This window comes from Heteronotia binoei, chromosome 15 (genome assembly GCF_032191835.1).
Source record: "Heteronotia binoei isolate CCM8104 ecotype False Entrance Well chromosome 15, APGP_CSIRO_Hbin_v1, whole genome shotgun sequence".
NCBI lineage: Eukaryota > Metazoa > Chordata > Lepidosauria > Squamata > Gekkonidae > Heteronotia > Heteronotia binoei.
In genome coordinates, this window is record NC_083237.1 from 27,293,131 (window position 1) to 27,303,959 (window position 10,829).

At 47.0% G+C, this 10,829-nt stretch overlaps 1 protein-coding gene across 4 annotated transcripts; it reads right to left on the reverse strand.

Moving 5' to 3' along the window:
• Positions 1 to 340: 340 nt before the first annotated feature.
• LOC132582929 (17-beta-hydroxysteroid dehydrogenase 14-like) lies at positions 341 to 10,536 on the reverse strand. Of its 4 annotated transcripts, XM_060254588.1 has the most exons (7): positions 10,463 to 10,536; positions 10,155 to 10,314; positions 5,925 to 6,013; positions 3,949 to 4,050; positions 2,711 to 2,778; positions 1,235 to 1,331; positions 341 to 735 (listed from the first exon to the last, which is right to left on the reverse strand). In XM_060254588.1, exons 2-7 carry the CDS (start codon positions 10,264 to 10,266, stop codon positions 535 to 537), a joined length of 669 nt encoding a protein of 222 aa, XP_060110571.1. In that variant the 5' UTR covers positions 10,267 to 10,314; positions 10,463 to 10,536; the 3' UTR covers positions 341 to 534. The 4 variants fall into 4 exon arrangements, with proteins under 4 accessions (XP_060110571.1, XP_060110570.1, XP_060110568.1 ...); XM_060254587.1 differs by lacking the exon at positions 10,463 to 10,536 and having other exon boundaries at positions 10,155 to 10,462; XM_060254585.1 differs by lacking the exons at positions 10,155 to 10,314; positions 10,463 to 10,536 and adding an exon at positions 9,807 to 9,947.
• Between the last annotated feature and the right edge of the window lie 293 nt (positions 10,537 to 10,829).

The following is a 10,829-nucleotide window of genomic DNA, read 5'->3' on the forward strand; positions in this document are numbered from 1 at the left end:
ATAGGTGTCATTAAAATATGAGCTGGGAACTGAGGCATGGGAGACATGCCCTTTTATATGACTGAGAGAAGGGACTCTCTCATCTCAGGAGGTAGCAGACACCCTACCTTTGGATTGGGTAAGGAACTTATGGCAGGAAGGGTCAAAAGGTCTGAACAATCTGGCAACATTGTTTAAACATCATGGATCAAGTTAACACCCTACCCAAGACATGAACCCGCTGGTGCAAATGAAGACTTGAGTGTTCTTGGTGCTTTCTGAAACCTCTCTTGTTCAGCTAAGAAGGGAGACTTTGATGCAAACTCATTTTCATGCATTAAAGCCAAACAGCAACTACATATTTATGATGACTCTTTTCTCTGAGCCTTGTCTTTATTGGATGATGGGATTTGGAATAAAAACAGGCCCAGTTGTTGGTCAAGGGGAATCCAGCAGAAAAACATAGATAGGAAGCATTTAATGAAGTTTGAATAATGACTTTGAATCAATGATGGTTGTACTTTTAGCTCTTATCCCCACCCCCCCTTTGTGCTTCTATTGCTTCCAAGAGGAGGGATCCTTCATATTCTGAAGGTCACTTGGGGAAGTGTCAGGACCCATCGGATACTTTATTCCAAAGCCAATTTCAGCTCCACCAGTAATCAGAAGGCTCTGACCAGTGCAGAAAGTTGCATCAGCGGCAAGGAACAGAATAGCCAACACCACCTCTTCTGTGGTCCCAAAGTGTCCCATCAGCTATAAATGTGGAAGAGAAGAGAGATAAATGTAGCATTCTATACTTATCTCACATAAGAGAAGATCATGGGGTCTCAGAAGCTGAATCTGAGTGGGTTGGGATTTACTAGCAGTAGAATTTCCCGAGTGAACAAATTTCTGCTAGTATATACACACCTGTACTCATGACCACCTTAGATCTGCTAGAAATAAGGCTGCCAAGGCCTGCTTGGGAGATGTAAAGGCTGTGCCTGGGAAGGGGAGAGAGCTCAGGGGGATTCTTCTTCCATAGGAGATAACAGAAGTCCAAGATCACCCACCCTCTGGGGACACTCTAGGAGTTCTGCTTCCTATACTCTCCTGAGCTGCCATTTTCTCCTGAGTTCTGATATCTGTAGCCTGGAGAACAGCTGTCATTCTAGGAGAACTTCAGGCCCCACCTTGAAGATGGCAACCTTAGGAAGAACCATTCATCTGCAGCAGCAGCAGCAGCACTCCTGTTTCCCCACAGCACACTTACCTGATAACTTTCGCCTTCCTGGATTACAGCCTTTGGATTCTTAAAACGATTTGCTTCCCTTTCCCACAAAGGAAATGAGATATTACCTGGTGAGATGCTAAAATTTAAAAAGATTGGGAATTTTTTTTTTTTTAAAAAAAAGACCAGTGGCATCTTGAAGCATCAAGAAACACATCCCCAAGCGAATGAGTTTCGAAGACGTGTCTTTCTTTTTCATTTTTTATTGAATTGTCTTATTATTCATAAAAGGATAGTACCTTCCACAATGACCTTACAATTTAACACATTATATAAAACCTTTCACCCCATTCTCCTGAATATTCATTTCTATGCCCCAGAAAAATACGGCATAGAATGCAGCCCCTGCAATCTCAGTCCACAGGGAATTAAGAAATCATTTGTTTAAGATATTAGAAAAAACAACAGGAAAATCTCCAGGATTCTGTAAACTCTTAAGGGGTGGACTTGAGGAGGCTGATTTCTCTCCCCACCCCCCATTTTCTTCTCCTTTAACTGACTCAGACCTGGCCTGATTCTGCACTCACCTTGGTCTGGGGCAGGCTTCCGTTTCTGCGTGGAGCAAGCTGGCGATTTCGCACCAGTTGCTCTAGGCTGCCATTTTGTGTGGGGCAAACCCATGATTTGCTGCACTGCAGTGTAAACCTGTTTTTTCAGGTTTACACTGCAGAACGGCAAATTGCAAGTTTGCCCCGCACAAAATGGCGGTGCGGAGAAACTGGTGCGAAATTGCCAGCTTGCTCCATGTGGAAACGGAAACCTTCCCCGGACCAAGGTGTGTGCGGAATCAGACCTGCTCTGTACATTCCAGGCTCTCTGGAGGAGATTTGGATTTCTTTGCAACTGGATCCCCCCCCCCCGGTATCTTGTACTTATTTTAGTTAATCGACAAAGCTGTTAATTTTCCCACATCTAGTGGAGACCTGCTTGTATGTCGCACCCCCCTCCCCCCCACATACACACACCTTCTCTATCTGTAAGTGAAGTTGGTTTGGGCACTTTGGTGCTATCAGATATACCGCCGTAAAAGATGCTGCCTATGTACATCCTTAAGGCAAAGCAGATTTTTCTAGTGGAATGAAAAACTATGGGATTTATTTCTTAAACTGTAATTTTAGAAGTTACCATGTTTTGTACCTAAGCTTTTCTTTGTGCTTTTCTTATTATAAACAATAGCATTCGAAAGGGAAAAGAAATATGCAGACTTTGTATCACTTATGCCTTCTCCAGAAAAGTTACCCCAGCCCATTTGTCTGGCTGTTACACTATTTCAGTACCAATTATCTGTAATCATTCTTTATATTTTCCCTTCTATTATCTCTTTATTTGTTTTAGCAAAAAACTTTGCCTGTGGTTCCTGGCAGTGGGCTACAGAGGACCTGTCTTTCTTCACTGAGAGTATTCTGTAAAGGACACTTTGCATCCAAGACTCTGTATAATTATAATAATCATTTATACCAGTTGACTCGTACTCCGTATTTGCTCTCATCGATGGCCAAGGCTTTGGTCATTGCAATCGTAGCACCCTGCAAGAGAAATGCAGAAGTGTGGATATCATGTAATGATAATGGCTACTGGTATCCCAAAAACTAGGCAGATCAGGTCCTGACCTAATGACCACCTATCAAGAGATTTGCCAAGCTTGCAAATCTCTGGGGAAAAACAACAACCTTTTAACGTCGTAGCTTGCCTTCTGTTTCCTCTTTTCCTGACAATGTTACTTTGGGAAGCAACAACCAAACTATTGTGAACTCTTGCTGACTAAAGCAAGATGTTATCTCCTATTCCAAGACCTTCCTGTGATGCTATTGTATTTTGAGACTAAAATGTTTTTGAATAACTGGTGAACATATATAAAATAAAGACTGCTTGCCGAGCAAGCTGAATTCATTCCCTCCTCAAGAACTCATGTCAGAGTCTTCATTGCAACACACAAGAAACAGGATTGCCAACTCACCAGAAATAGTTTGGCCTCCTCTTGCACCTTTGACTACACTCTGAAGTGGATAAAGGGGAGGTTTCCTAATGATATGGTCTTGAATAATGCCTACAATCCAAGTGGCTACCAAGCTTCTCTTAAAGGAAGAAGGAATTTTTCTTAAGTCTTGCTGGTCACACCAATGAGGACAGGATGGAGGCTGGCTGGCCAGACCGTCTTGTCCTCCAAGACTGACTTCGAGCACCTGAGTCATCAGCATCCTCACAAAGACCTGCTCCTTCTGCATAAGAAAAAAATGGGAGGGGGAGGTGAAACATCTGTTCAAGGGAGAGAATATTTCGTTTTCTCAAAGCAATTGGCAACCTCACTTGGGGTTCTCCAGGAAGGGTGAAAGATGCAAGATATTTTCAGCTTTGAGGCTGAAATGAGCTTTATTCAGCCTGATAATGAGAAGAAAGCAAATAGAAATTCCACAAAACCTTTACTGGTTATGGACTGGTTTTAGCCTCGTTGTGAGAATTGCCAGCTGGCCTGGAGAAACCCAGCCTGGCCTCCTCCTGTGCCTTTAGGAATAACTTGATTTATGAGAGCCCACAGGTGGAGTTTTTCAAAACACGGAGAATGTGGACACTATCATTGGCTCTCTCCATGCTGTGCAAACCTTCATCTGCCAGCCAAGCTGCTTATAAAAAGCTCAGGACAAGAGCAGAAGCATTTCAAAAAATTAGCAACCGATTTGACCCTTGGTCAGGATTACCTGGGATGCAACAGGTGACAGAGCATTCTTGAACCCAATAGTAACGTGAAGGCTGCTCATGTTGATGTTTCCTTTTGTTTGCCGTAGGTAGGGCAGTGCATACTGTGCAAAAATGTAAGGAGAAATGATTTTATTTATTTTATTCGATTGTTAACCTGCCTTTCCCATAGAACAGACGCAGGGCAGGTTACATGATAAAAACAGTCAACAGTAAAAACAGTAAAAGACCAATTTAAAATCTATAAAATCTAAAATTACTACTGAGATGGCAGATTCTGCTCACAGATGTGAGCTATTTTCCAGGTCCAGCAGATCTTGTAGCACTGGGATGGAATGGGGGGGGGGGAGTCCGGTAACAAGAGATGCCCACTGCCACAGCTGAAAACCTGGCAAAAGAGCTCTGTTTTGCAGGCCCTGCGGAACTGAAGCAGATCACGCAGAGCCCGGATCACCAGGGGGAGCTCATTCCACCAGGTAGGCGGACCTCTCTGGGGCTGGGTATTACCAAAAGTTATTCGTTTGCAGATTGTAAGGACCTACTGAGCTCATACAGGGAGAGGTGGTCCCAAAGGTATGCTGGCCCCTGGTCATACAGGGCTTTAAAGGTAAGTACCAACACCTTGAACCAGATCCGGTACTCAATGGGTAGCCAGGGCAGTTCACACAGCACAGGATGGATCCGTGCCTGTACAGGCAACGAAGTTAACATCTCAGGTGCAGTGTTTTGCACCAGCTGGAGTTTCTGGAAAAGGGTCAAGGGTAGCCCCACGTAGAGAGAGTTTCAATAATTTAGCCTGGAATTGCATGGGTTACTGTGGCCAGGTCATGGGGGTCAAGATACAGGACCAACTGTCTGACCCGCCTCAGATGGAAAAAGACTGATCTGGCAGTGGTGGTAACCTGGGCATCCATAGTTAGGCATCCAGAAATGCCCCCAAGCTCTTCACCCTTGATGTGGGCATCAATGGAGCCCCATCAAAGGATGGGAGCCTGATCTCAGATCCCAGCCACTTGTAACCTAGACACAGCACTTCCGTCTTCAATGGATTCAGTTTCAGCCAGCTCTGTTGCAACCAACCAGCCATGGCTTGCAGTGCCCTACCCATTTCCTCTGGGGCTGAATCCGGGTGGCCATCCATTAGCACATAGAACTGAGTGTCATCTGCATATTGATGACAACCCAGCCCATACCTCCAGATGATCTGGGCAAGGGGGCGATGTAGATGTTGAATAACATTGGGGAGAGAATTGCTCCCTGCGACACACTACATTGTAATGGGTGCCGCTGGGATAGTTCACCCCCACGCGCCACCCTCTGTCCCCGACCTTGGAGAAAGGAGACCAGCCATTGTAGGGCCAGCCCCCGTATCCCTGCATCGGCGAGGTGATGGGCCAACACTTCATGGGTGTCCGTATCAAAAGCTGCTGACAGATCAAGAAGGATCAGCAGAGCCAAACCACCCTGATCCAGATGCCTCCAGAGATCATCCACCAAGGCGACCAACACCGTCTCCGTCCCATGGGCAGGATGGAAGCTGGACTGGAAGGGATCCAGGACAACAGCGTCCTCCAAGAAAGCCTGAAGCTGTAATGCCACCACCCTCTCCACTACCTTCTCTTATGTCTCAGACCTCATAAGAGAAAAAGCACAAAGCTGCTGTATGCAACTGCAGACCATTATATTAATCCACATAGATTAGAGTTATCCACTGGCAGAGTCCTTCCTTAGTAGGGCTAGCAGAACTCCTGGCAACTGGAGATAGCAGGGATGAATGCTTTGGGGACAATGCAGGTACTTAGAGGAAGAGCCATGGCCCATCTCTGATTTGGGCAGCAGATGACTGAAGGATCCAGGGAAAGCCCTGCACCTCTAAACCATATACCGTTCCATTTTTTTTCCTGCTTGACTTTCAACTCTGGAGGATGCCAGCTGCCACCAGGAACAGGGAATCTGCTTATATATTAGAAACACTCACCTTGGATGCTAATAAAGCGCTCACAGTATTGATGTCCATGATGTTTTTGAACTCTTGGGCAGTGAATTCATCTGTTGATTCGAAAAAACCTGTTTGCAAGAGGATACAAAAGGGAAAGAGGATTTCATAGAGGCCAGAGCTTCAAAGAGAGAGGGCGTTTTCGCACTGACCTTACGCCGGAGCGACGTCTCTCTTCACCGCGCAGCGTCTGCACGGATTTCGCACTAATTGCTCTGCAGAACCCGGAAGAGTTGCAGAATCCCACGGCTTTTGCGTCGCAAATGTAAACCGCCAAAAACCAGTTTATATTTGCGATGCAAAAGCCGGGGGACTTTGTGGCTCTTCCGGGTTCTGCGGAGCAATTAGTGCAAAATCCGCGCAGATGCTGCGCGGTGAAAAGGGACGTTGCTCCGGCGTAAGGTCAGTGTGAAAATGCCCAGAGTTTCATGCCTACCCACTCCCACAAAGTGCTAATGGATTTCATCTTTCTTTTCCCCCCTTTAAAGTAATACTCATTTGAATCTTTCCTTTATCTTTCCTTTATTCTATACTTTGTGCTCACAGACCAACTGCTCATAAGCTAACAAATTTGATAATTCAGTGGTAGAATAATATAAACCAGTAATTTAAAAGATAACCAAACAACCAGAAATACTAAGTACAAAGCATAAAATATGGCAGTGCAGGGGTGGGATTCTAGCAGGAGCTCCTTTGTGTATTAGGCCACACCTCCCTTATGTAGCCAATCCTCCAAGAGCTCTTTTTTGTAAGCTCTTGGAGGATTGGCTACATAAGGGAGGTGTGGCCCAATATGCAAAGGATCTCCTGCTAGGATTCCACCCCTGCCACAAAGAAAAAAATGTCATTAAAAACCATAGAAATTTTTTTTTTTGCCACAAGAAGAGTTATACTTGGATTGGTATCAGCCAAAAGCTTTGTAACTGTTTTTTGTTTTGAGACGTGTCCCCATGTTTGAATTTAAGTAAAAGCACTGGTCTTCAGAGAGTTACAGACTCTGAATATGGAGGTTTCATATCATAGCTCATCAGCATTGACGGTGGCCATAATAGCTGGAGGGCAGCCAGGGACACCTTGAGGTGGGAATGATGTGAGTGTGCGTGCGCCGCCGGAAACAGGAAGTGACGTCACTTCCGGTGACGTCATGCCACCGCCGGAAACAAGAAGTGACATCACTTCCTGTTACATCATTTCCCCCGCGCCACCTGCCGGAAGCAGGAAGTGACATCACTTCCTGTGACATCATTTCCCCCAAATGACATCATTTTCCCCAAATGCCACTGCCAGAAACAGGAAGTGACCTCACAGCACTTCCTGTGACGTCCCCAAAAATCCCCCAAATATCACCGCCGGAAACACCAAGAGTATTTATAGAGAGGGAAAGGGGGAAATAAAGTTAAATAAAACTCTTTTTTTACTTTTTTCAAAGTGAGAAGACTAGAGAGAACGGGTTCCACGCTGAGAAGCCAGTCAGATTCCAGTCAGATTCCAGTGACATTCCAGGGGAAGTTCTCCAAGAGAGTTATGCCTACACTATTAGTACAGTGTAGTGAAGCAGAATTACAGAAATCCTGACTGTCATTTGGAATAAAAAGAGAGCTGTTCCTCAAGGACAGAGTCAACCATGCTTTGCTGTTATGTATGAATGCAGCTAAGGGACCATTTGCAAAGGTGGTATTGATGTAAAAATTCCCCCATCTACTGACTATTCCATAAGATGTCCCTTAATCTTTAAACCTATATTAGAAGCATCTCTGCTTTAGATGGTGGGAAAGTGGTACACTGTAGGAGGGCACTAGAGCAAAGACACTGTACACATCTTGTTTTTTGACCTCTAAAATACCAATGAAGGCTAGATACTTGCCCATTTATAATGTGGGACCCAAATTCTCCAGTGGAAATTTCCACTAGAGAAAAAACTCCTGTCGGTCACTTCTGGGTTCTTGTCCTGCATCTCGACCTGTGTTATTAGTGACAGGCTGCTTCGGCGGGCCGCTGCGCCGGCCCCCTGGGCCCCACAACGATGGGACCGATGCCACAGGGACGGGCTCGAAACACTCTATAACCCCTCAAAAGAACAGCAGTCTAGCTCGCTTCCCCCGAGCCCTGCCGCCATAAGCCTCAAGGGGGCTCATTTTGCGGCATCTCCCGGCGGGAGGGTGGCACCCGCACGGGACACATATCAAATGAAAGAGGGGGCGCAGGGCTATCAGAAACAGCCGGCGGAGGGAGTCGCAAGACCACCCCACTGGGGGATCCACACCCCGAAAGTGATGAAGGTGGCACAGATAGAGCCAACAGAGCAAACAGGACAAAATAAATAGGCTGCATTATGCAGCACAGTTGAGAAAGTGCCTTATCCCATATACTGATGACATAAATACAGGATTTGAGAACAAAATTGCACCAGAAGACACAAACACAAAGCTCCCTTACACTGAATCAGTGCTTGGGTCCACCAAAGTCAGTATTGTCTACTCCAGGGGTGGCCAGAGTTGCTTAACAAAAGAGCAACACAGAATAAAGGTCAGATGTTTGAGAGCCGCAAGACATGAACATCGGATATTTGAGAGCCATGGAAGGAAGGAAGGAAGAAAGGAAGGAAGGAAGGAAGGAAGGAAGGAAGGAAGGAAGGAGGGAGGGAGGAAGGAAGGGAGGGAAGGAAGGGAGGAGGGAGGGAGGGAGGGAAGGAAGGGAGGAGGGAGGGAAGGGGGGAAGGAAGGAAGAAAGGAAGGAAGAAGGAAGGAGGGAGAGAGGAAGGAGGGAGGGAGGGAAGGAGGGAAGGAAGGAAGAAAGGAAGGAGGGAGGGAGGAAGGAAGGAGGGAGGGAGGGAGGGAAGGAAGGGAGGAGGGAGGGAGGGAAGGAAGGAGGGAAGGAAGGAAGGAAGGAAGGAAGGAAGGAGGGAGGGAGGAGGGAGGGAGGGAGGGAGGAAGGAGGGAGGGAGGGAAGGAAGGAAGGAGGGAGGGGGGAGGGAAGGAAGGAGGGAAGGAGGGAGGAAGGAAGAAAGGAAGGAAGGAGGGAGGGAAGGAAGGGAGGAGGGAGGGAAGGAGGGAGGGAGGACCAGCGCCGGCCTCTCCGCCGCCGGGCCCCGCGCGCGGGCGGGGAAGGCGGCGAGTGAGGGAGGGAGCGTCCCTGCACATGCACAGAGCCTGCCACACCGCCGCCAATCGCCCTGCGCACGCGCAGGGACGCTCCCTCCCTCACTCGCCGCCTTCCCCACCCGCGCGCGCGGCCCACCGGCTCTCTGGCTGGCTAAATCGGGATCTCTAATGGTTCCCGGTATAGCCAGCCCTTGGAGTCGGGAATTGGGGGCCAGAACCGGGACTTTCCCGGGTGACCGGGACGGTCTGGCCACCCTAATTGACTCTGAATATGGAGGTTTCATCATAGCTCATCAGCATTGATGAACCTCTTCTACATGAATCTATGTGCAGGATACAAATTAGCAAAGCATTTGTGTAACAGGGAAAAAGCAAATGCAGAATTGTGTGCATTTAATTCTATTACAAGATAAAATCAGGGAAGGGTTACATGGGAAATAAAAGAAAATAAAGAACAGTCTAACTAATCTACACCCTCTTGTCTCCATTGTGGTGTCTTTTCTAACAACAACATAAGAATAAAGGGAGGAAGACTCACCCTCCCCAAACTCCTCCTCCTGTGCACCTGCCAGAGAGCAGGTACGGCCACCAAAATATTGATCAGCAACAGCCAGGCTGAAGGCCACCTCATTATGAAAGGACCTTCTCCTTCTGTGGCAGGAAGATCCTCTCAGCATCTGATTGGTCATAAGCTAAGCTTGCTCCGTTAAAACCTATAAACAACAGCTTAACTCCTTCATGACACAAAGGTTGATACTTGCACATAAAGCCCCAACAGTATGGAAACCTCCAGTTAAACTACAGCCATCACTACATCCACCAGCTGATTCTTCTTTAAATGAAGATGTACATCCTTTAGAACTGGTTGGTTTAAGAGACATGGGGCCTCAGGGAAGCGAATTCCAAGAGCTTAATCAAAATCTGCTGTGTTATTAGGTTACTGTAATTTCTTTGGTTGCTTTGGAAACAGCCACCTGCAAAGCTATAGTTCCTCGAACCCTTTATTGAGCAAGTCCATTCTGGCTTCTAAATAAACAAGCAATGCCCTTCCAGCCAGACACATACATCCCACGGATTCTTCCCAGACCCCCACAGTCTGAACATCACTCACCATCTCCAGCGTTGTTTACCAGACAGTCCAGGCATCCGTAATGTTCTACAGTGACCCGAATCAACCTCTGCAGGAACAGGGAGGAAGAGAGATCTAAGGATAACAACAGCATCAAGAGCCCTGCTGTCCCAGAGCTGTGAGCTGCACCTGTTCCAGGTGTCTGAAGCAAGCAGAGAAGACAGGGAAAGATGTGTAGGAAAGGAGCCTGGGAAACAGAGGAGAGGAGCCATATGTGTGAAGGGGCAATGCAACATCCTGCTGAGGGAGAGATTGCAAGCCCCAGCCAGAGAGGACTGTAGGGGGAGTACCTTCTTTCTAAGGGGACTTTTCCATGTCCTTTGGCAGAATGCTATTGGCTGAATTCAGATGGCCAATTCAAACCGAGGTAGGTACTTCCCCCAAGTGGATTAATGAAAGCAAGGTCAGACAGGCACAGCTGCCGCCCATTTTGCCTTCACACTCACCATTTTGCCTTCACACTTCAATGTCTCTCAGACGGATCAAATTGCTGCCAGTAGGAAAGGGGTAGCAAAGTGTTCTGCCGCACTCCAGCCGGCTTCCCTGGCATCTAACCGCAAGTGTGCAAGTAAGGTGGATTGACAGTGTGAATCTGCCAATTAGTTCTAGGCCCTCACTGGTCTTTTTAAAGATCACAGCCAAAGAGCAGATGAGGGG